General features: G+C 48.6%; 1 protein-coding gene across 1 annotated transcript in view; it reads right to left on the reverse strand.

Annotated features, from left to right (window-relative positions):
- Positions 1-23,914, reverse strand: part of LOC144769994 (E3 ubiquitin-protein ligase TRIM39-like) — a 91,752-nt gene extending 67,838 nt beyond the window's left edge. Inside the window, exons 1-4 of the mRNA XM_078654190.1 lie at positions 23,890-23,914; positions 23,060-23,155; positions 21,072-21,203; positions 19,749-19,892 (exon numbers count right to left, since the gene is read on the reverse strand). Coding sequence (XP_078510316.1) covers positions 19,749-19,892; positions 21,072-21,203; positions 23,060-23,155; positions 23,890-23,914 — 397 coding nt within the window. The remainder of the gene's footprint in view (positions 1-19,748; positions 19,893-21,071; positions 21,204-23,059; positions 23,156-23,889) is intronic.
- Positions 23,915-26,430: the final 2,516 nt, after the last annotated feature.

Below are 26,430 nucleotides of genomic sequence, written 5' to 3' on the forward strand. Positions count from 1 at the left end.
ATGAGCCCTCCCCCCAAGGTGCTGATGAGCCCTCCCCCCAAGGTGCTGATGAGCCCTCCCCCCAAGGTGCTGATGAGCCCTCCCCCCCAAGGTGCTGATGAGCCCTCCCCTCAAGGAGCAGATGAGCCCTCCCCCCAAGGTGCTGATGAGCCCTCCCCCCAAGGTGCTGATGAGCCCTCCCACCAAGGTGCTGATGAGCCCTCCCCCGAGGTGCTGGTGAGCCCTCCCCCCAAGGTGCTGATGAGCCCTCCCCCCCAAGGTGCTGATGAGCCCTCCCCTCAAGGTGCAGATGAGCCCTCCCCCCAAGGTGCTGATGAGCCCTCCCCCCAAGGTGCTGATGAGCCCTCCCCCCAAGGTGCTGATGAGCCCTCCCCCGAGGTGCTGGTGAGCCCTCCCACCAAGGTGCTGATGAGCCCTCCCCCGAGGTGCTGGTGAGCCCTCCCCCCAAGGTGCTGATGAGCCCTCCCCCCAAGGTGCTGATGAGCCCTCCCCCGAGGTGCTGGTGAGCCCTCCCACCAAGGTGCTGATGAGCCCTCCCACGAGGTGCTGGTGAGCCCTCCCCCCAAGGTGCTGATGAGCCCTCCCCCCAAGGTGCTGATGAGCCCTCCAACCAAGGTGCTGATTCGCCCCTCTCTCCAGAACCTTCACAGTCCTTCAACACATGTGCTGATGTGCCCTGAAACTCTTGTCCTGGTTTGTCTTCCATTCAAGATGGAGGTGAACGCCTCAGCTAGAGATAGCTCAGTGGGTTAAGAGTCTGCAGCAGATACACATTCATGTGTATGTTGGGGAGAGGAGTTGGCCTAACGGCTAAGGCACTCGACCTCGGACCTGGGGATCTGGGTTCGAGTCTCGGTAACGACGCCAAAAACCTCCTGTGATTGTGGGCAAGTCACTTAATCTCCCCGTGCCTAAAATGAAAGTGTGTCCTCATGTAACGTAACTGGAAAATATGTAAAGCGCTCTGATACCTGATTCTGTTCGGGTCTAGTTCGCGCTATATATAACTCTCCAAAAAAAACAAAAATATGTGTTCTGTAGTTCACATGTTTAAGTCTTGTTTAACTAATGGCTATCGTGTCAATCAATGGAGCCCAGGTGTCAACGGGGGTGCTGTACCTCACTAAAATCTCTGTAAAGTGGATTTTATTTTTACAATAAATATGTTTTGTTGAAAAAGTATTAAAAAAATTCTGAATAATAAATGTAGATAGAAAATGCGAAATAAACTATTAAAAATATCCAAATATGAAGACATTATCCAACCATAAATATGGTATAAATAGCAAATGATTGTAATCGGGAAAGAATAAGAGCATGTTATACTTTGTTGTAGAGAGAAAAGGGGAGAAAAATATAGAAAGGGAAGGAAGGGGCACGGGGAAAGGAGAAAAAAATCCGTGAATAAAATACAATAAATATGTAGAAAAATTAAATGTTAACAGGATACCTGGGCAGCATTTCTATTACTCCAGAGTATTTTGGGTAATTCTGCATTGCTCTTTGGCACAAAATTACTGATAATTACACAATTACTTCTGCTCGGGTAATTAAGAGTAATGTTGGGGAAAAAATTCTACTGGGAGAGCGCATTTAGAGAGCGCAAGTGATGCTCAGACTTGGTATTTGTGCTCTGTTGCACAGAACGCAATTTATTAGCACAAAATGCATCCTCACGTCCATTTTGGACGCAAAACAGAATTTTTGTGTTTGGAAATGGCACTAAACGCAAAATTACTCTGCCCGCTTGTTGGACTTGGCCCTTAGGGCAGGTTCACCCCTAAACTTTTTTGCTTTTATTTGTGACCCTGTGTTAGTGATTTTTGGGTCTCTGCGCACTTTTTCCCTGTGTCCCAGAGTGAAGTGCGTGCGTGTAGCATGGCTGGCCTGCCCTCCCATAGGAATGCATGGGGAATGTGTGTGTCCATGTTAGTTCCTGATGTGTGGGGAGTGCAGGCTCGAGTTTAGTATGTGTGAACTCGGGAGAATGAATGCTGCACGATGGTATGTGCGGCTTGTATGTGTCTAGAAGGGAAGTGCTACTTCTGGACATTGATGTGTGTGTGCAGTGAGGGTGCTGGAGCGTGATTGGCTGGAGCTGGCTGCCATGCCAGGCTCCAGGAAGTCTGGATGGGTCTGCCCGGTGGTGAGTGTGAGATTAGCATGAGTGATGTGTGGGAGGAGTGTACCTGTGTCCTGGATGGGCTGGGTTTTTCCCCACACAATGCTGGCTCCGCCCCCCTGTGGTGTGTCTAACGACCCTAGCCTCCCCAGTGAATGAAAGGGGTGGTTGGGCCATCAAGGGTGCTCCAAGACCAGCTGCGACTGGTTCTGCCCCCACCCTGCACCCTGAGACAAAGGAATGTGGTGTATAAAAATGTGGCTGTGTCCCCACAGAGGTGTTCTCTCTTCTGATCCTGCCAGAGGGGGCTGTTGCTGCTGCTGGGGCCAGGAGGACCGCCACTTGGACTGTCTCCCTGCCTGGAGACCCAGTGTGCTGGCTCTGGCCCAGCCTTGCCCCCTGTCTGCCTCCAGCCCCTGCTGGAGCTTGTGCTGTGCCTACAGCACTGAGAGCGCTGCTCTCTGCCCTTCAGCGCCGGGGAGCGCTGGAATCCCTTGGCTAGCGCTTGAGAGCGCTTTATTTGGCTCCTAGCGCTGAGAGCGCTGTATCTTGTCCTGTGGCGCTTGGGAGCGCCTTGCCTTCGTTGTTAGCGCTGTTAGCGCTTTGAGAGCCCAGCCGGTGCCCACCTGGCAGCTGCTGATTTGGTGGTGTCCACCGTTTGATGTCCGAGTGCCCACCTCGGATTATTGCCCTTTTGGAGGTCGGTGCCCACCCGGCATTGCCCCGTCTTGGGATTTTAATTTATCACGAGGGAGCCCACTCCTCGGATAATGGGACCCCGCCTGCCTGTCTGAAGCGAGCCGCCGCGCTGCCTGCGGCGACCCGGAAGTGCTCGTGTGCCCGGCCAATCGCTGCGCGGCCCGAGGGAGGGTGACCTGGAAGTCCCGCCCCCGCAGCCGAGCAGCAAGAAGAGAAGCAGCCGGCGTGTCCTGCCCGAGGCTCCCGATCGAAGGGAGAGCCCTGGGACGAGAGAAGAGGAGCGGCCGCAGCCCCAGACAGCCGGTGAGTGACGAAGAGGACAGGGAGGGGCGCCGGGACACATTGTCGGTGTCCGCCCCCCCTTCCCGGTAGCGTGACCTCGCGCTCATTTCTAGAGTGAAGCCACGAGGGCTTCAAGGGGGCATTCCCGGCTTCTCGAGTCCCCCAGAGGGGGGGACTCCAAACGAAGGCCCCACGTGTTCGAGGGTCCCCCGTGAGGGGCCCCACCGGCCCAGAAAGCCGCATTCTTGTTTGGAGCCCCGAGGCTCCTGAGGGCGATTTGTATCTACGAGCATGAGAGGCTCAGTGCATTCCCGTTTTTGAGCCCCGAGAGGCTCCACGCCCCCAGTAGTTTTGCGAGCCCAGAGGAGGCTCGAGAAGCTCATCGCCCACATTTGTTAGAGAGCCCTGAGAGAGGCTCGAGTGCCAGTTCATTAATGTAGAGCCCTGAGAGGCTCTGGGGCATTTTCATTGTTTTAGAGCGCTGAAGCTCTATAGTGCCAGCATAATTGTTTTGCGAGCCTAGAGAGGCTCAGGGGCACAGTTGTTCTGGAGAGTAGAGCCTGGGAGGCTCACAGGTGGTTCTTGAGCCCACGAGGCTCCAACGTTGCCCTAACTTTCCTGCACCTGTTGCCCAGCACTTTGTGGGCAACTGCCACGTTTAGGCCCCCTGACTTTGGGACACAGGGCGTCCTAGCCCTAATGAGGCCTGGGACAGTCACAGGTGGTGACTTTTGTGAGTTTGGCAATTGTTCATTTTCTGCACCTCTGAATGTATTGTTGATGCATCATGTGTTTTCCTCCCTTACACCTCTGACTGAATGTTATGCATTGCATCATGTGTTATGTTCTTACACCCCTACAGGTATTGTAATACTTAGGTGGTTGTTGTCCTCCTAGCGCAGGTGGTGCTAGTGAGGTCCTGGTTACCAGTGATTACTGGTTGCGTGCTCTATTTTTATATTATGTGCTACAGTGATTTTACCTTCTAAAGTACTATTTCTAAAAGTGTTACTTCTAAAAGTGCATACCCCTGACAGTGGTCCAGGTGGCCCTGTCCTGTTCAATATCCCTTGTAAATTCCGCCCGTGCCTGTTGGCACAGTGTAACAATACGTGTGTCTTATCTAATGTATGTTTATTATAATACAAAGGCTATTTTTATATAACCTTGTGTGGAGTTTCCTTAGTGGTGGGCCTTTGGGTGTTGTTGCTGGGGTGCGTGCGCAAATACTTAACTTACATCGCCTCCAAGTTTAGCCTTGCTGCTCGCGCCACGTTACCTAGAGGGTGAGCAGGGGTTATCTTGGCGTGTAACTCCCTTGCCCTGACTTGGGAGTGGTGGTCTCTGACTGACTTTGGCGAAAGCCCTGGCCAGCCAGGGATCCCATTTCCAACACCGCTTAATTCAATCGTAATCTCGCTGAATTCTACAGTAATTCCATATCATTACTCTACACTGATTTACTCGAGTTGCGCCCACTTCTAGTGGCAAGCTCAATCTTCTGATGGAGCTTCTGCCCGCCCCTCCTCTCATGGACTGACTTTCGCGGTCTGAATTAATTGAACGCCAACTCTGTGGGCTCGTTAAATAAGCACAGGCATCTTCAGCCTGAACTCCACTGACGGACTTCCAGTGCTCAACGCGAGTTGTTTTCTTCTGACGGATAGTACGACGCCACATAGCAAATGGCGTTCCCCTGCCGCCCAGCAGGGACCGATAACAAAGGCATTGGCTACAGCCACACTATAACAAAGCCATTGGCCACACTTCCAATATGGCTGAGGGGATAAGAATTGCATTGCGGTACTGAATTGCTGTGGCTATCATACCACACAAGCCACACTCCTGGCTACAAAACTTAGTGATCTCAAGAAAATAGAAGAATATATCTATCCTTTTAGCACTTGTCTCTTTGATTGGACTACGCACCGGCTCAGACGGATGAGCGGAACGCAAGGGTCAGAATTCCACCCCAGTCGCAATATAACATTTTGCCCGGGTTATTAGGCCAAAATCTTCTACATAATTCCTACATTGCCCTGAAGAAGCCCTTTTTTTTAGGACGAAACGCGTTGGCTGTCTGTCTTTTAAAGAAAGAACTAAATAAAGGAAAAAAAAAACTTGATCAGTGTACAATGACTTTATGGATCCTTAGAGAATTATTTTTCAAAGGACTATTTTGAATATTGCTACAAAGTGGTGCATCTCTAATTTTGTTTTTACTTTGGTTGCCCCTAGGGACAGGGTAGTGCTCTTGGACAGGGGGCACTTTTGGAGATTCTGCACATAAGAACTGACTTTTGCATTTGAAAACGTTTAATTGGTGATTGTATTGGATTGGTGCCTGACTGGTTCCTTTTCTTGGTCCACTGTCCTTTTGTGTGTGTTTTTACAGAATGTTAACACTCTAGTTGCTCAATAGAACACAGTGGTAAATCTGCAGCTGATCATGAGGGAGTGAACTGGCCGGCTGCTGCTTGTGTCTAGGTGTCAGAAGTTTTATTGAAATGGACGAGGAAGGTATTTATGACCATGTTTTAGCCTTCTAGAACATCAACCATAATTTTGATGACAAAATGAACCCCTTCAGTTCTGCTTTTTATGACCCCTGCCTTTTGAAAGCCTGGAGCACAGTGTGAGAATGAGTAAATGATCTCATTATTAATGACATCAGTGGTATTATTTACATGTATTATAATTAACAAAAGGAGGGAGAGAGAGAAGTTTGGATGGTGGATTCCTTCTCCCGGGCAATGTAAATAAACAACAAGAATCCACCAGATCAGTAGTGCTCCCTACTGTGGTGAGGAGCACAAAGTGTTTTTAAAATACCCCTCACACACCAAAAGGACCCTTGGTGTCATGCTTCATCATTGGGGTCTTCGCACCCCTCTACGGGATGCGGCGTGCTACGACCGACGACTACGTGGGAGCACTGATAAAGAAGACTATGCGTGGTGCGTGTGAGGGTTAGTGAGTATGTGGTGGAGTGACACAAGTGAGTGAAAGTTTAAAAAGATGCCTGGCTCATAGGGTATGTCAAAAATAATTTTAATGAGCCCCCGAGCTGGTACTATTAAAAAGGGTGCAGGACGAGGTGTTTTTAAGTGATATTAAACACATCACCTCTTGGGTGTGTCGACATGTTTCGGAGATCAACTCCTTCTTCAGGACGGGGTGCACCACACCCCACCTTACTCACGTTTTTCTAGGTAAAAAATAGTGTATTTACATAGAGTGGAGAAGTAGAACTATAATGTGCCTACAGATCTCAATAAAGTTGTCTGCCAATATGCAAAAAACCTGTATAGGAAAAAGGAAAAAACAAAGAGAAGAAGGACTGCAATGTAGTACTCCACTCCTTATAGTTATACGTGGTACAGTGACCTGTAAAAAATAATTGTATATAAATATACAGTGGGGGTCAATTGACAGTTCCTGTCATTCTACTTGTATAGGTGACCCTGTAAAAAAGACATACACTAAACAAACGAACACTCAACATAAAGCACACACTCTAGAGGTTATAGACCCTATGTGCCTCTAGGACTTAGCTCTAAATGTGGAGAGACAATGGTTAGTAATGTAAATGATGAAGGCATACTTAAGAATTTTCAGGACAATGCCTCATGAGCCTCTGAACACCGGTGGTTGATGCTCTAGCCCAAATCCTGTAAGTAATGTACAGTACAGCCATTATTGGTACTTAAAGTTTAGAACCTTCCAAAACGTTGCCTTCCTTTTAGCAGTGAATACTCACAGCAACAGGAATCAGCTTGCTCCCCGGAACGCGGCTGCGCTAGAGTGTGTGCTTTATGTTGAGTGTTCTTTTGTTTAGTGTATGTCTTTTTTACAGGGTCACCTATACTCCACTTTAATCTGCTACACTCTGTACGATCATCCACTGTATGCCTCTCCACTGTACGCCACTCCTCTATGTCGCTAGATTATATGCTATCCCATTGGATGTCTTTCGACTGTATGTCACTCAATTGTATGGTAATCCACTGTGTGCCACTCCAGTCTACGCCACTCCACTGTGCCCCACTTCACTCTATGCTAATACATTTGATGCTATTCCACTCTACTCTACTCTACAGTATGCCACTGTACACCAGTACACGCTCCACACTCCAGTCTACGCTAATAGACTGTATGCAACTCAACTCTACACTACTCTACTATACAGTATTCCACTCTACCACTCTCCACTTTCCACCGACACAGGCTTCGTGTCTCCACTATACACCACTCCACTGTAAGCTACTGCTTTGTACGCTATTCCTCTCTACTCCACACCACTGTATACCACAACACTGTATGCTATTCTACTGCATGATACGCCACTGTACCATACTCCACTCTACACCACTCTAGTGTATGCCACTCCATTATACACTATTGCATTATACACCACTCCACTGTATACTATTCGCTCTACTCCACTCCACTCTACGCCACCCCAGTCCACGCCACTGCACTGTATGCCACTTCTGTGTACGCTATTACACTCCACGCTGTTCCACTGTACGACACTGAACGCTACGCCACTCCACTCTAACCCTATTACACTGTATGTAACTCCACTGTACACCACACCACTGTACCACACTGCATTATATGACACTCCAGTCTACGGCACTCCACTGTACACTATTCCACTGTACTCTAGTCCACTCTACACTGTACGCTATGGCACTGTATACAAATCCACTGTGTGGTACTGTATGGTACTCCACTCTATGCTATTTCACTCCACAACACTCCACTGTAGTCCACTCTACACTATTACTCTCTACACGACTCCACTGTACACCACACCTCTCTAGCCTATTTCAGTGTGTGCAACACCACAATACACCACTCTACTGTATGGTATTCCGCTCTACCCCATTCTACTGTACGCTCCTCCGGTCTACTCCACTACATGCCATTCCGCTGTCTGCTACTCGACTATATGCGATTCCAGAGTATACTACTCCACTGTACGCTAGAAACGCTGAATGATATTCCACTATATACCACTCCACTCCACAATACTCCATTGTACACTATTCCACTGCATTCCACTACACTGAAAGTTACTACACACTACAGCAATCCATTTTATATAACTCCACGCTAAACCACTCCATTCTATGCTATTCCATTGTACGCCACTCCCCTGTACGCTACTACTACACTGTATGCCACTGCACTCAACCCCACTTCACTGTATACCACTAGGCTGTACACCATTCCTTGTATGCCACCACACTGTACCGTACTACACTGTAAGCTATTCCGCTCTATGCCACTTCACTATACTCCGCTCTATGCCATTCCACTCTATGCCGTTGTACTCACTACACCAGTGGTTCCCAAACTTTTGACTCCTGAGGACCTCCACTGAATCACTTCTGGAAGCCGGGGACCCCCAAGCAATTAGTAAAATTTAAATTTCTTTTTAAAAACGCCTTTTTAAGCAGAGGCAATTTCAAGAGGGAGACAGCCTGAATCGGGTCTATTGGCATGGACATGTATGCATACAGCAGTGTATTATTTAGTGGTACAAGTCTCCTGCTCTCAGCCATAGCAGCACCTCTACATTCTCATTCCAGAGCCTTGGAGTGGTGACCCTTCCTTACAGCAACAGGTTGAATGTTTGTGAATTAGTAGCACTTTTACCTATTCAGAGATTAAGAAGGTCTAAAATATTATACAATTATGAAGCATTTTATAATAAAGACATGCCCCAAGGAGCAATGAATATTGTGAGCATTCTAACAAGATAGTGCACAAAGCAATGAGTCCAGTCTAGAGAGCAAATTCAAGGTCTATATTAGGAGTTCATCACGGAAGTGCAAGAGATGGCAGGAAGGTATCTGCACAGGAGGCATATTGTTTCAGCGAGATCATAATAATAATAATAATCATGAGCTTATAAAGCGCCTGGTTACACTAGCCAGTGTGTCCCCGCGCTGTACCGCTGAGGAACTCATTCTGGCCTGTTCCTGTGAGGCGCCCACTCCTGGGCACCCCAAGGTGAAGCCAGGCATCCTTAGCGATTAGGGCCGGTGTGGAGATTAAGCAAGCTATTACCCAGAGTTGCAGAGTGGGACCCATGGTTAGGTTAGGCACCGCGGCGAGAATTATCAGGTCCGCGGACATTGAGCCCAAGACCCTGCCGCGACGGAAATTGAACCCTGGTCCCGGGTCAGATTGCTGCATCAGGGTCTGCCGCTCTAACCAGTGAGCCACACTTCTCCACGATCATGGAACAATGCTATGCCAATTACCATAAACCCCTGTTAGACATAATCTTTCGTCACAGACAGCAGAACAGCATTTTACCACCAAGGGGTGAGCAATGCAGTTAAGGCATATTCCAGAGAGGCATCGCGTGGCACCTGACATGACCCTCTCCTGTTAGGAAGCCCACTGCCCCGTCCCTTACCAACAACAAACTGCAAAGGCTACACAGAATAAGAGCTTGATATGTCTGAATATGAAAGCTTGACAGCACACATATTTCACCCAAGGGCTTGTGGAAAGTGAGCAATCAAACAGCAGCACGAAAATCCTACAGCTGATCCTGGCTGCATCTATTTTTACCTGCCTGCCAAGTAACGGTAACCTATACACATGTTCCTTTCAACGCTTTATTGCTTTTATTCTATTGCCTGTACTTTCATTGTTGTGTCTGTGATTGCTGTTGTCTGTCTTCCCCCGCTGCCTGTACGTGGTCCGTGCCCCATGCCTCTTTGCCCATTCTGCCTTCTGTTCTTATCTGCCCCTATATCTCTGTATTCTGTATTTTGCCTCTGTGCCACTCGTTTTTTGTGCCCGTCTGCCCTCTTTGCCACTCGTTTTTCCCTCGTTTTTGTGCCCCTTTTGCCTTCTGTTCTACTAATTTTTCCCTCGTTTTTTGTGCCTTTCTGCCCTCTGTGCCTCATTTTTTGTGCCTTTCTACCCTCTGTTCCACTCCTTTTTCCCTCGTTTTTTGTGCCTTTCTGCCCTCTATTCCACTCATTTTTTGTGCCTTTCTGCCCTCTGTTGCACTCGTTTTTCCCTCATTTTTTTGTGCCTTCTGCCCTCTGTTCCACTACTCGTTTTTTGTGCCTTTCTGCCCTCTGTTCCACTCGTTTTCTGTGCCTTTCCGCCCTCTGTTCCACTCATTTTTTGTGCCTTTCTGCCCTCTGTTCCACTCCTTTTTCCCTTGTTTTTTGTGCCTTTCTGACCTCTATTCCACTTGTTTTTTGTGCCTTTCTGCCCTCTGTTCCACTCCTTTTTCCCTCGTTTTTTGTGCCTTTCTGCCCTCTGTTTCACTCGATTTTTGTGCCTTTCTGCCCTCTCTTCCACTCCTTTTTATTGTGCCTTTCTGCCCTCTGTTCTACTCATTTTTCCCTCGTTTTTTGTGCCTTTCTGCCCTCTGTGCCTCATTTTGTGTGCCTTTCTGCCCTCTGTTTCACTCCTTTTTCCCTCGTTTTTTGTGCCTTTCTGCCCTCTGTTCCACTCGTTTTTCCCTCATTTTTTTGTGCCTTCTGCCCTCTGTTACACCACTCGTTTTTTGTGCCTTTCTGCCTCTGTTCCACTAGTTTTCTGTGCCTTTCTGCCCTCTGTTCCACTCATTTTTTGTGCCTTTCTGCCCTCTGTTCCACTCCTTTTTCCCTCGTTTTTTGTGCCTTTCTGACCACTATTCCACTTGTTTTTTGTGCCTTTCTGCCCTCTGTTCCACTCGTTTATCCCTCATTTTTTTGTGCCTTCTGCCCTCTGTTCCACCACTCATTTTTTGTGCCTTTCTGCCCTCTGTTCCACTCGTTTTCTGTGCCTTTCTGCCCTCTGTTTTTTTTTTTTTGTTTTTTTTTTGTTTAAAAACTTTTATTGAGCAACAAAATCAAATTTACAGAGATGGGCCTACAACCGCACGGGCTGGCCGCTAAAAGCAAAGCACAGTGTAATAAAAACAATGAGAGCCTTTCTGGCGGGCGGGCACAAACCGGATACAGGATGTCGCCCACACTATAGAACAGGAGAAGACAATTTTCTGTTTTATACACACAAAAACAAACAAACATCTAAAAGGCGAATGCATAATAAACGGAGTCAGCCCAGGAGGGGGAGGGGAACCCCACTAATCAGGAATCCAAAGTCACAATCAACAGGATAAGGCAAGGCAGGGGGGGACAGCGGGGAGGTCAATCAAATCAAGGGACAGTATACGAAAGTTCAGGAACGTCGGCCTAGGGAGACAGGATAACATCAGGGGTTTCAACCAAGGGAGGAGCGCAAATATCACCGCGATGGGCGTTCCACCGACTCCAGATCTTCATCCATGCCCTAGGCCTGCCCCAGGCTGTGTAAACAGTCTTCTCGCGGAACATAGACCAGTCCATGTTGTCTTCCCACACAGAGACACTGGGGGGGCCTGTGTGAGCCCCAAAGTTGCGCTATGTCTCGCTTCGCAATCATATATCCCAGGGTCGCCCATCTGGTCTGGGCCACCGAGTAGTCGGTGGGTTCCCACACATTCAACAGGCATCTCCGGGCCTCTGGCGCCAGAGCAATTCCAGTCACATCAGTCATCACCGCAAGCACCTCCGTCCAGTAGGCAGCCACCCTCGGACACTCCCAAATAATATGAAGAAACGTAGCACTCATCCCACACCCACGCTTGCACAGGCCATCCGGGGAAAAACCCATCACAACCAAACGAGGACTAGTGACGTACACCCGGTGGAGGATCTTAAGCTGAACTAGATGGAGGCGGGCAGGAATGGCGACCTCTTTTGGAGAAGACAGCGCCGACTGCCAATCTTCGTCATCCAATTCCAGCCCGTCGCCGACCCAAGCCTCCCTGAGTCGAACAAGCAAGTCGGCGCGATTGTGAATCAGCTTCTTATAAATCAAGGAGATAGTGCTATCGGGGAGATGGCCCTCCAGGATACGATCCTCGAGGGGGGAGGATTTGGGAAGAGCGGCACCAGAAGTCAGAACAGAAGCGAGAGCATGACGGACCTGCAAATATCTAAAAAATTCCCTATCTCTCAGTTCATATTCATTCCGAAGGGTCTCGAAGGACTTCACCGCTCCATTCACACATACATCACCCACTCTACAAATACCAATCGTATCCCAGCGGTCAAACCCCTTCGTCGTCCAGAGACATCCCAGACGCTCAGATGCAAAGAGCGGAGTAGCAAGCGTCACTCGGTCGTCCCACCCCAGGCTTACATTCGCAGCGTGCCATACACTAACAGCGATCCTGGTAGGGCCCGTAAGATGGCGCCCAGCCGACCTAGAATAAAGCGCTCTATTAAAGTCCCCACCCGGCAGCTGGAGTCTATCCATGTCAAAGGCCGGGTTCCGACCCGGGGAATACATTGAATGGGTAATGGCAGACAGTTGGGTAGCCCAGTAATATCTCCTGATATCAGGAAGTGCTATGCCCCCGTCATACCAAGGGATGGTGAGCTTCGCAAGGGCGAGACGTGGACGCCCGTCCCAAATCAGTTGCCTTTGCAGACTTTCAACCTCTCGGAAATAGGTAGCAGGGATAAGATCATAAGAATTTTGGAGTGCATAAAGGAATCGCGGTAGGGACATCATTTTGAAAAGGGCGGCCCTGCCCAGCGGCGACAACGGTAATCTACGCCAACGGGCCACGTCCAACCTCAGTCTAAGAAGTGGGGGAAGGAGATTACGTTCAAACCGGAGAGACGAATCCAGCGTAATAAAAATCCCCATATATTTGAACCCGGACTGAACAATCTGGATAGGAACTCTGTTCGGCAATGGGGGCAGATCACCCGAAAGAACATAGACACAGGATTTAGCCCAGTTAATAACCAAACCAGAATTTTTGCCAAACGAGGTGAGAACATCAAATAAAACATTTAAAGATTTACGCGGGGAAGTAAGATAAAGAAGAATGTCGTCCGCGTAAAGCGAAACACGGTCCTCAAGATCCGGGGACCAACGTATACCCTTGATAGAAGCAGCAGTGGAGACAAGGGGCAGCCCTGTCTGGTACCCCTACCAAGGGAAAAGGGAACCGAAACTCGGCCGTTAACCACAACCTGCGCCAGGGGGTCGGTGTACAGCAGCTTCACCCATCCAATAAACCCCGGGCCAAAACCAAACTTCTCAAGAGCCGCCCAAAGGTAGGGCCACTCTATCGTATCAAAGGCCATCGAGGCGTCCAACGAAGCCAAAATGGCCGGCTCCGCCAGAAGCCCCGCCCTCGCGATGGCTCCGTGGAGGCGACGCAGATTCAGAGCCGTGTTACGGTGCGGGATAAAACCGGACTGATCCGGATGAACCAAGTCACTAATGACCGTTAGGAGGCGAGTAGCCAAGACCTTGGCAAGAACCTTGGGCTCAACATTTAACAGGGAGATGGGTCTATACGACGAACAAAGGCTTACCGTCCTTAGGAATTACAACAATCGTAGCTAGGCGTTGGTCATAAGGAAGAGCACCCCGTTCACGGGACTCCGAAAACATTGTTCGAAGATAGGGCACAATCTTATCAGGACACAGTTTGTATAATTCGATTGGCAAACCGTTCGGGCCCAAAGCCTTGCCCGAACGGAGAGAGCGAATCGCAGTCGCTATTTCGTCCGTAGAGAGCGGGGCCTCCATAGAGACCCGCTCCAAGTCAGAGAGGCAGGGCAAAGCTATGTCGCGCACAAGAGGCGAGAGTCGTCTGTATCCCGCTTCGACACTGGGGAGTAAACCGCACGAAAATAATCAGCAAAGCAATCAACTATTTCAACTGGGTCAGTCACATTCACACCATTCAAAGTCCGAATCACAGGCACGACTCGGTTCGCCCTCTCCTTCTTATCCAACCAGGCAAGCAATGTACCCGCTTTGTCCCCAACATCATACAGACGACCCTGTTGCTCTCGAAACATCATTTTAGCCGCATCTGTGACCAGAGACTTATAGGCAAATTGTTTCAGACCCAGGGCATGGAGCTTGTCATGAGTAACACTCGATTCCAAGTCAGCTTCCAGCTCAAGTATTTCCATTTCAAGACCCACCACCTCCTGATTCCTCGCCTTTTTGGTTTCAGCAATAAGAGACAGGGCCTGCCCACGAATCACTGTCTTAAAATCCTCCCAAAGGGACACCGCAGAGGAGACAGACCCCTCGTTATCTAGGAAGTAGTTGTCCAGGGACTTAATCAATAGACCACGGGTCACAGGGGAGGTCAGGTACCAAGGGTTGATAGGGGCCACCCGGCCCGCCGCCTCCACCCCCACATCAAAACAAAGCCAGAGCGGAGAATGGTCCGAGATGCCCCGGGGAAGGTGTCTAATCTCCCGGACAGCCGAGGATTGTGCAGCTGGCATGAGGAAGTAATCCAGTCTAGACAAACTCCCATGGGCTCCAGAATGAAAGGTGTATTGAAGCTGAGTGGGGTGCATAAGTCTCCAACAGTCCACCAAACCAAAAGTATCCAAAAAGCCACCCAGCCACAATTGGGCCGAAGGAGTATCCCTAGGGGGGTAACGATCATTCAGGCCGGAGAGAACAGCGTTAAAATCACCAGCCATGAAAAGAGCACCATCAGGGAGTCCCAACAGCACTCGGCCCAAATCGGAGAAGGTAGAGGATTGTAGGCCGGGGGGCACATAGACGGTGAACAGAGAAAGGGTTCGGCCCTCATATCGTCCCACGAGGACGGCGTAACGCCCCCGATCATCGAGGATTACTCATCTATAGCAAGGGGAAGGGAAGTCCGGAGAAGGATGCCCACCCCCCTGGAACCCGTAGTAAATCCTGAATGCGCAACAAGACAATAGCCCCACCTATTCATTGCATGACAAGTATTACCCACTAGATGTGTCTCCTGCAGAAAGACAACATCGGGAGACAAACGTCGCAGGCATCGCAACACCACCCCCCGCTTTATACGATCCCCTAGACCATTGACATTCCATGAAACAAACTTCAACCCGCTACCCCCCATCCCACAAAGTGATGCAGGAACCATCCCCAAATGAGCATGACACTGAAAATTCCATTATCAAGATAGAATCGCCTTGAAAAAACAAAACACGAACCTCAAACACCCCACCAATCCACCCCCCAAAATCCAAGAAAACACCCCCCACCCTGCACCCCTGCAATAAGCAAAAAAGCCACCCCAACATGCAGTGTGCCTGTCGCCCAAAAACCCCCGTTCTACAAAAAGACCCCGGAGGAGGAAAAGGCCCCAGTCCCACCCGCCACCCCGATAGAGATAAAGAAAAAGAGAAGACACAGAAAATAAAGGCACTCAAGTATAGAACCCAGGAAGAAACACATTACATGGAGACAGGGGCGCAGACAGTAAGTTCAACTCTCTACACCACCCTCAGCACCACCCGGGTGCTCGGTGGGCTCAGTCAAAGTAGGCCGGTCCGGCAAAGAGTCCAACCAGTCGTTCACCGAATCAGGCCGATCAAAGAAAAGGGTCCGTTCACGGTACTCAACTCGCAGCCTGGTAGGAAAAAGCATGGCATAGCGCAGTCCCAAGTCCCAAAGACGCTTCTTGACTCCACGGAAGCCCACTCGCTGTCTCTGCACAAGCTGGGAGAAATCAGGATAAAAGTTCACCGTGGCATTTTCGAAGGCCACCGGGCCCTTAACTCGCGAGGCCTGCAGGATAGCGTCTCGGTCCCTATAGTGAAAAAGTTTTGCAACAATGGGCCTCGGCGGGGCGCCCGGTTTGCCCTGGCCGCCCGGAACGCGATGGGCACGCTCCACCGCAAAGAATTTGCTCAATCCAGATGGAGAAAGGTAGTTTTGTGTCAAGTCCTCAACCAGGAGATCAACAGAATGTGGGTCCGGATTTTCCGGAACACCAACCACACGCACGTTGCAGCGCCGTGCTCTGTTCTCAAAATCCTCCAAGCGCTGAGTCATGAAATCATTTGCCTTTCTAAGGTTGCCAATCTTCGTCTGTATTTCAGAGACGTCGGCCGTGAGGCTAGATGACTTGAGGTCCAACGATTTCACGTTCTCATTAGTTTTAGAGAGGTCGGCCCTGATCAAGTTCACGTCAATAGCCACAGTATCGATCTTGTGGGCCAGAGCCTCATGCTGTTGGCCGATGGTCTCTCTTATGCCAGAGATGGCGCCCATAATGTCTTGCAGGGACGGCTCCGCCGAAGCCTCCAAAGGGTGCCCCACAGCACTCGGGCCAGGCAAGGCAGCTCCCGGGGACCCCTTCGATTGAGTGTACCGGTCCATGATATTAGACTGGACCTGGCCCCCGCGAAGGGGCGTCTTGGTCTTTCGCCTCTCTTGGTCCCCTCTGCCAGTCATAGTGGAGAATCCGTCCCCGAGGGACCCACGTGACCTGGTGAAAATGGCCGCAGGAAGATAAGGTGCCGGAGCCAAAAGTCAGCCACGAGGGCACACCGAGGTGTGAAGCGGCCTGAAAGGACACAAAGCAGACAGAAGGTGCAACTGCGACCTCGCGCCGCTGATCTCAACACCGGCCAGACACCTCCGCTGGAGAACGTAGTCCGAGTCAAATCGAAACCGAAAGTTAAGAGGAGGACCCACAAGTCGAATCCCCCTGCCGCTGTTGTTCAACTCAGACACGGCAACAGAGCCTCACCAAGTCCCGGGCGCACCACCAGGGCGGGCCCCGAAAGTTCGAGTCGACGTAGCTTCGGTGCCCCTGGTCCAATTCGAAATCCAAAAACAGTATCAAGATCAGCCCAGGTTCCTCTACAAGAATCCTTGTAATTATTCAGGATATGTTCAGGATATCATGCCGGGAGTGGCGGGGGTCCGGAGAGCGCTGTGCTCACGCGGCCATCACAGATGCCCGCCCTTTCTGCCCTCTGTTGCACTTATTTTTTGTGCCTTTCTGCCCTCTGTTTCACTCGTTTTTCCCTCGTTTTATGTGCCCTTCTGCCCTCTGTGCCATTTGTTTTTTGTGCCCTTCTGCCTTCTGTGCCACTCGTTTTTTCCTTGTTTGTTTGCCCCTTTTGCCTTCTGTTCCACAAGTTTACCCAGCCGCAGTTCCCCGTGTGGCCCCGCCCCCCTGACTGCCCATTCGCTGCCCCGCCTCCCGATTGTATTGTTGTGGTCTCGTCGCCCCTGCGCCAACATTCACAGCTCTTGTGTGCTGTGAGGACGCATGGGCGTTTCATTTTTCACAACAAAGACAGGCACTCGAGTCCTGCGGACCCCCTGGGAATGTCTCACGGACCCCTGGGGGTTCGCGGGCCACAGTTTGGGAAACACTGCTCTACACCACTCAACTCTACACTATCACACTGTATGCAACTAAACTCTACGCCAGTCGACTACATGGTATTCAACTCGACCACACTCCATTGCATGCCTCTCGACTCTATTTCACTACACTGTATGCCACCCTACTGTGGCACCCTAGTATACGGTATTCCACTCTATGCCACTACAGTGTACACCACTACATTGAAATCTATTCCACTGTATGCTACAACACTGTACGACACTCCACAGTTCTCTATTACATTGTTTTCCACTCTACGGTGCGCTACTCCACACTGAGCCATTTCAATGTACACCACTCTACAATACTCCATTATATGCTATTCCATTGTACGCCACAAATACTCTATGTCATTTGACTGTATGCTATTTCACTCTACCCCACTCCAAACTGTGCCACTCCATTGTACGTCACTCTAATGTAGCGTACTGAAATCAATGCTATTTCACTGTATCCCACTCCTTTGTACTCCACTGTCTGCTATTCCAGTCTATGCCACTCCACTTCACCCAACTCCACTCCACACTGCTCAAATCTACTCCACTCTACCACACTCTATGACACTCAACGAAAGTCTGTGCCCCTCCACTGTACCAAACATTAATCCACTCTATAGCACTCCACTCTACAACACTTTACTCTACTCTATGTAAGTGGACATCACTCTAGTTTACTTTATGCTGCTAAACAGCACTTTACTATACTCTACTACACTCTACACAACTCTCTCTCTGTGTCACTCCTCCTCACTTTACTCCACTCAAATCTACCACATACTTCTCCACACTATTCTACAGTGTTCCACCGCTCTGCTCTACACCACTCCACTCTAGAAAGCTCTATGACAATCAACTCTATTACACTTGATACCATTCCCCTCTACCACACTGCAGCACACTTTACTCATCTCCACTCCACAACATTCTAATACATTCTATGTCACTACACTATACTCCACTGTATGACAGTTTCAAACAGTGTAACAAAAGACAGTTCACTCCACCATATACCATACCACCCTACTCTCTGAGACTTTACTACATGCTAAGCTACGACAGCCACTTTACTCCACTCCACACCTCTCTACAACATAACACTACACTCTGACACTTTAATCCAGTCTGTCCTACACAACTCCAATTGAATACACTTCACTATAATCTATGTACTCTACACCACTGTTCAACGCTTCTCTCTACATTGCTGAACTCTACCGCTCTCTCCTTCACTCTTTTCATTTGTAATCTACAAAACTCTACCACGCTGTATGTCACCCATGACACTGTTCTCCAATTGACTACACTTCACTATAATCTACGTACTCTACAGCACTGTTCAACGCGCCTCTCTACATTGCTCAACTCTACCACACTCTCCTACACTCTTTTCATCTGTAATCTACAAAACTCTACTACAATGTATGCCGCCCTATGACACTGTACTCCAATTCAACCACATAAAGTCAACTTTGCAACTCTATACTCAACTCTATCCCACAACATTCCACTGTACAACACCTCACGAGACTTTCCAACGCTTTACGACACACTAGTCCACTGTACTATATGACAAGACACTAAAATATATGACTATACGCTACGCCACTGAACTGGTATATACGAGCCACTCAACTGTACGAGGCACCACTCCACTCTATCATACTTTAATTCATTGTACGCTATCCCACTCTACTCTACTGTATTACACTCTACGATACTTCACTCTATAACACTACATTGTGTAACAGTCCTTCTCTGTATGATACAACCCTTTACATAAGAACACTCCTCTCGATGAGATTGTTCTCTATGATTTGAAACCCATTTTATTAAAAATGTTAAAATATCATTGAAATTAAAAGAAAAAACAAAAAAACATTAAAGCTTAGTTATAGTTAGGGAATCTTTATTTTCCTATAAAAATGAATCAAATTGCACAATTAGAAATTACAAAGTTATCGTTATATCTTTCAATTTTAAATAATCAAACTCTTTCAAAATATTGTAAGTAGCGCACCTCCATCCACACTCCTTCTAGCTCGCTTGCCAGACAACCCTAACTATAGTGTGATAGTACGTTCCATAGTTTACCTAGTGACGGATAATTACCATATTACTTCTATTCTAATTTTGTTTATCCTGTGTCCATCTGATGGATGTCAGTGTTTACAAAAAGGGCAAGCAATGGTAAACCTGAAGTATATGCAGAGTGTATGTTCAGTGCTGTCCAAGAGCACAGGTGGTTTCAATGTATGAAAGGCAGTGACCTGCAAAAAGTACATTCAAAACAAATAGTGTTCTGATCCAGTCTTGTATTTAACATGTAAATATCCAGAACAACATGTATATTTATTCAAAAACAAATGTGTGTGTAGAAAGTTAAAAGGTACATTTCTCTCACCTTTGTGGAGACACAGAGTCTGTCTCAGATGAGGCTGTAAATCTCTCCATGGAGAGGAATCTTCTGTTCCAGGCTCATTCCTCACCCTGGGGCAGCTCTGTCCAGGGAGACGTCCTTGTCTGTCATGAAGGTTGTACTGGGAAACTGGTACAGAGGAGGGAGAGACAGGTACAAAGAGACAGAGATTAGGGGGGGAGACAGAGAAAGGGGAGGGAGAGACAGGTACAAAGAGAGGGAGGAAGGGATGAGGGAGAGACAGGTGCAAAGAGGTAGAAGAGGGGAGGAGGGAGAGACAGATACAGAGAGACAGAGAGAGGGAGGGAGAGGGAGGTGCAGAGAGACAGAGAGAGAGGGGGAGGGAGATAAGCAGAGAAAGAAATAATAAAGGGAGCGAAACAGTAATAGAGAAAGAGAGTGAAATAGATAAAGGAAAAAAGAAGAGAGACAGTGGAAGCGAGAGAGAATGAGTGTCGGAAAGGAAAAGAAAGAGATAACGAGAGGAGTCCGGATCAACTGATGAAGTGGTTCATGCAACAAAGTGTTGAAATGTTTGTTGTGATCTGAGAGTGACTCCTCTTGTGGGTCTGGGAGCAGAATATTGTGGAATAAATATTGTCTGACAAAGATATTGTGCCTTAAGAATCACACATGAGAGTCATAGAATCTACACTCAAAGAGATTCACTTTTTGTAAATGATATTTTAGACACTATATTAAAACCAGGCGTTATTTCTGTCAATGGCACTGACACACAACCCTCTGTGTGTTTGTGTCTCTGCACAGCTGTGGACAGAAGTGCTGTCCACAATAACACAAGAGCATCAGCAGTGCTGGAGGTACCACAGACCAGGGAGGAAGGACTGTGAGGGCTGAACAGACCAGGACATACAACATGACATGTTAGGAACATATTTACATGTGAGAGTCTGAGCTGGGATAGGTGTGAGGCAGGGGCGTACCTAAAGAGCGTGCAGCAGGTGCAGTGACACTGGGGTCCAGAGCTGTGAGGGGCCCAGGGCTGTGAGGGGCCCAGGGCTGTGAGGGGCCCTCTGCTCTGCAATTGTAGCTGCTTCAGAGCTCTTGGCATCCTTGCTACACCACTGGTGTGAGGCAGATATGTCCATGGAGCTGCCCTCGGTAGTAGTAAGAAGCCTGCATTTACCACTTCTACCTCAGACTGCGTCATCCCTGCGTCATCAGCCCCCGCCCTCACTTTCAGCATCTACTGTCCCAGAGTGACGTCACCAACATGGCTGAACCCCAACACACATGAACATGGCATGCACCACAACATGCAGAAACAAGAGATGAAAGGGTGTTTACCTGGATGGAGGCAGAGAGAGGTTTTCAGAAGAGAGCGCTGAGGATTCTGGGAAGACCCTTGACCACCTCCAGCCTCGTCTTGGAGACCAGCACAGCTCTGCACCCTGGGGCTGTAGAAGACTGCTCTCTCCACTGCAGGGGGGGCAAGAGAGAGGGGGGAGAGAGAGAGGGAGAGGGAGAGAGAGAGAGAGAGAGAGAGGAGGGAGAGAGAGGGAGAGAGAAGAGAGAGGGAGAGAGAGAGGGAGAGAGAGAGGGAGAGAGAGAGAGGGAGAGAGAGAGAGAGGGAGAGAGAGAGAAGAAGAGGGAGAGAGAGGAGGGGAGAGAGAAAGAGAGGGAGGGAGAGAGAGGGAGAGAGAGAGAGAGGGGGAGAGGGAGAGAGGAGAGGGAGAGAGAGAGAGAGAGAGAGAGAGAGAGAGAGGGAGAAGGGAGAGAGAGAGAGAAAAGGGGGAGAAGGGAGAGCGAGAGAGAGGGAGAGAGAGGGAGGGAGAGAGAAAGCATACATAAACAGGAGAGATTAACTGAGGAAGGAAGGGTTGAATTTATTTTCCTGCCCCAACTGCAGAGCCCTAATTAACTTCACTGACAATAAACAGGAAGTGCTTCAGCCCTTTCCTCCCTCCAGTAGTGCTGTGGCAGGGGTTAGACATGTTTACCTTCAATGCACTATTAATACTGAGTCTTTCTTATTCATTACCAGACCCTTCACTCTGCATCTCTATGCTCTACGTGGTTTTTATAGCACTTTCTTAGTATATGGTTTGTGAGGCCCCTAGGGCAAAATGTATACTGTGCAATTTACTTTGTGGTATTTAAGTTCTTGTATTGTACTTTTGCCTCTATCCTCATAAAGAGACTAGAGGGGTGTGCTTACGATAAATACATATTTTTTTTATATATAACTGGTGTGGTTCTGCTTTCATTTGATCATTCAAGAGATTATAGACTTTTAAAACGAGCTGCTTTACATTCCTTCAAGACTTAGCCTGAAGGCTGCTCTCCAAAGCTACCACCAGGATAGCTTTCTATGAAGGTTGTCTAAACCTACCATCAAAAAGGATCGATTGGACTGGTGCAATGTGCCCACTAGAATAGTGGACATCATATGCCAGGAAAACTTCTCACAGTATTTACAGCACTTTCACTTTCATCAGCGACAGCTCCTCACAGTAACACTTTCTAAGGCATTACCAGCCATCACTAACCGGGGCGCCCTCTTCAGGAGCCTTATATCACTCTTAACAATCAAAACACTTAATAATAATAATAATAATAATAATAATAATAATAAACCATCATCATAATCACCTTCAATATCATCTCCATCATCATCATCATCATAATCCCCATCATCATCATCATCAACATCATCTCCATCACCATCATCATCATCATCCTAATCACCCTCAATATCATCTCCATCAGCATCATCATCAGCATCATAATCACCATCATCATCATCAACATCATCTCCATCATTATCATCATAATCACCATCAATATCTTCTCCATCATCATTATCATCCTCATCATCATCATCATCATCATAATCACCATCATCATCATCACCATCAACATCAACATCATCATCATCATCATCAAAATCACCATCAATATCATCATCATCATCATCATCATCATCATCACCATCACCATCATCATTATCATCATCATCATCATCATTGTCCATTACTAACTCTCCGCACTTGGAACACTTAATTATCATTCATCATCAGCATCATCTCCATCTCCATCTTCATCATCCAGCAGAATGTACATATTAAACAATGTTTAAGACAAATCTTTGAATCAGACATTACTGCTGTGGCCGACGACCACCTCCTCACTGTAATTCTGTGATTACAATGTAGATTCAGGAGCCTCTATTTCTTTTTATCTGTAGTTTTTCTAATCATGTCTGAGGCAGAGAGGCCCTTTCATTTGCCACAGGGGCTCTTAGGGTGTCTGAAAGTCAACTCCACACATCTTACCCAGCCGGTAGAGCACGATGTTTATGAATACGTTGACGGCAATCATCACTCCCAGTGTTATCGCCTGTCTCCTTAGACGAGGGATCTCCTCACCACCTGGAGAAGAAATCACAGAATACGGTGTTTAACTTTAAATGTGGGAGTTGATCGCCTGCCTGTAGCTGGAGTACAATATCACAGAACAGCCTGTAATATCCTCAGTTAATGTGTGCCAAGTCACTCCAAAGACAATCAGTGTGTGCCAAGACTGGTCACTGAGTCTTAGTGTGTACCAAAACTGGTCACTGGGTCTTTGTGTGTGCGAAGACTGGTCACTGAGTCTCTCTGTGTGCCAAGACTAGTCAATGTGTCTCGATGTGTGCCAAGACTGGTTACTGAGTCTCGGTGTGTGCCAACTGCCAAGACTAGTCACTGAGTCTCAGTGTGTGCCAAGACTGGTCACTGAGTCTCAGTGTGATTTAAGACTAGTCACTGAGTCTCTGTGTCTTCCAAGACTAGTCACTGAGTCTCTGTGTCTTCCAAGACTGGTCACTGAGTTTCAGTGTATGCCAAGATGGTAAGTGGCTCTACTTCTTTGCCAAGATCGACCAGTGGCTCTCAGGATATGCCAAGATTAAACAATGAATCTGAGTGTGCACCAAGACTGATCAGCGTGTTCTGGCTCCAGCCAAGAATCAGTGAGGAAAGGAGAGTGACCCTCAGTGTGTGTGCCAAGGCTGGAAGTAAGTCTCAGTTTGATGCAAGACATGTCAGTGACTCTGTGTGGCTGCAGAGACTGGCTAGTGACCCTCAGTGCGCTCCACATCTGGACTGAAACTTCCTGTATGTACCAGGTCTGTATTGTCTGCACTGCATGATGCTTATCCAGCTGCCACTTACAGTCTATATAAGTCTGTCAATGTGTGTGAAATGTTACCACAGACACTCAGTTCATGTCAAGGCTGACCAGAGAGATTTGGTGTTTCTCAAAGCTGGACAATCTGTGCCGGTGTGCATGTCTGGGAACCACTCCTGAGTATCGCCTCTCAGTGTGTGCCAATCCTGGCCATCATCACTCAGCTTATGCCGCTGTACACCACGCCCTCTCAGTGTGCGTTAATGCTGACCATCGCCTCTCAGTGTGCGTTAATGCTGACCATCGCCTCTCAGTGTGTGTCAATCCTGGCCAACATCACTCAGCTTATGCCGCTGTACACCATGACCTCTCAGTGTGCGTTAATGCTGACCATCGCCTCTCAGTGTGTGCCAATCCGGGCCATCGTCACTCAGTTTATGCCGCTGTACACCACGCCCTCTCAGTGTGCGTTAATGCTGACCATCGCCTCTCAGTGTGCGTTAATGCTGACCATCGCCTCTCAGTGTGTGTCATTCCTGGCCATCATCACTCAGCTTATGCCGCTGTACACCATGACCTCTCAGTGTGCGTTAATGCTGACCATCGCCTCTCAGTGTGTGCCAATCCGGGCCATCGTCACTCAGTTTATGCCGCTGTACACCGTGCCCTCTCAGTGTGCGTTAATGCTGACCATCGCCTCTCAGTGTGTGCCAATCCCGGCCATCGTCACTCAGTTTATGCCGCTGTACACCATGCCCTCTCAGTGTGCGTTAATGCTGACCATCGCCTCTCAGTGTGTGCCAATACTGGCCATCGTCACTCAGTTTATGCCAGTGTACACCAGGCCCTCAAAGTGTGCACCAATGCTGGCCGTTTCCTCTGAGTGCCAATATTCACCATCGCCTCTCAGTGTGTGCCATTGCTGGCCACCGATGGTCAGTGTGTGCCAAGAATGAGTTGCTGTCTCATTGTGCATCAAGACTAATCACTGATTGTCGGTGGATATGTATTAACCCCTTCGTGTTCATGACGAAATGGTTCCGTCATGAGCACCAGTGCTCCTGTGCTCTTGATGGAACCATTCCGTCATGAGGTTGGGGGACGACATCCCTCTGCTGCAAACAGCTGACGGATTTCCAACATTTGTTTTGGGCCTTGGGAGGTGGGGAAGAGATTCCCCAACCTCACGGGGCCCTTTGCAGGTTTTCAGTCTAATGTCGAGGTGCGCATGGCGCGCTGTCTCATTAGACGGAAAAAAAACCTGAAATTTGGTTTCAGTCTGAATGTTTCAGTGCTCGTGCGGCTAGAAGGGAGAAAGGGACAGTAGCCCTTGATCTGCCACCCGGGGGCGGGGGGGGCAGAAAACCCACTAGGCCACAGGAATTAGTTTTTTGGGGGGGGTGGGGGCATTGGCATGCACATTCTGGGCAGCCCCTATCCTCCAAAAATGACCACAGTCTTTCTACCCCCCTGAGAGGCAGATGGGAGCAATAGCCCCTTATCTTACCCATCGGGTGGGTAGAAAGCCCATTAGGCACGAGGGGTAAATGTTTTTCACAATTCAGGGGTGGGGGCTGCCCAGAATGGGAATGCCAATGCCCCCACCCCACCAAAAAAGATGCCACTGTATTTATGTCCCACCCAGTAGGGAGATGGGGGCAGTAGCACCTGATCTGCCCCCGGGGGGGCAGGGAGCCCACGTGGCACCAGCAATTATGCTGGCTTTTTTTATACGTAGGGGTGGGGGCTGCCCAGAATGGGAATCCCAATGCCCCCACCCACCCAAACAAAATAGCTAATCTTTCTAACCCCCCTTGGGGGCATATTGGGCAATAGCCCCCGATTTCCCCCCTCCCCAGGGCGGCAGAAAGCCCACTAGGCACAGACTTTTTGCTAAATGTGCCTACCTCTGGATTTTAGGTCCTAGCGCAGCAAGTACCCAAGGAAACGTAGCAAACCTATAGATTTTTGAAAACTAGACACCCAGGGGAATCCAAGATGTGGTGACTTGTGTGGCTCTTACTTGGCTCTGTTACCCAGAATCCCTTGCAAACCTCAAACTCTGTAAAAAAAGAACACATTTTCCTCACATTTCTGTGATGAAAAGTTATGGAATTTGCGTGGATCTACAAAATTCCACCCACCCACGTTGCCAAAGTCTTCCTAGAAAAATGGTACCTCACTTGTGTGGGTCGGCTTAGTGCCCGTGATAGGAAACGGCCCAAAACGCAACGTGGACACACAACATTTTCACAGTGAAATCAGGCTCTGTTTTTGCAAAGTGCCTAGCTGTAGATTTTGAACCCTAGCTTTGCCGGCACCAAAGGAAACCTGGCAAACCTATATATTTTTGCAAACTAGACACCCAGGGGAATCCATGATGGGGTGACTTGTCTGGCTCTCCCCAGGTTCTGTTACCTAGAATCCCTTGCAAACCTCAAAATTTGTTAAAACAACACATTTTCCTCACATTTCTGTGCGGTGAGTCACAGGTCCTTGCCCCACCCACACAAGTGAGGTATCATTTTACTTGGGA

The sequence above is a fragment of the Lissotriton helveticus genome, chromosome 7, assembly GCF_964261635.1.
Source record: "Lissotriton helveticus chromosome 7, aLisHel1.1, whole genome shotgun sequence".
NCBI classification, from domain to species: Eukaryota; Metazoa; Chordata; class Amphibia; order Caudata; family Salamandridae; genus Lissotriton; species Lissotriton helveticus.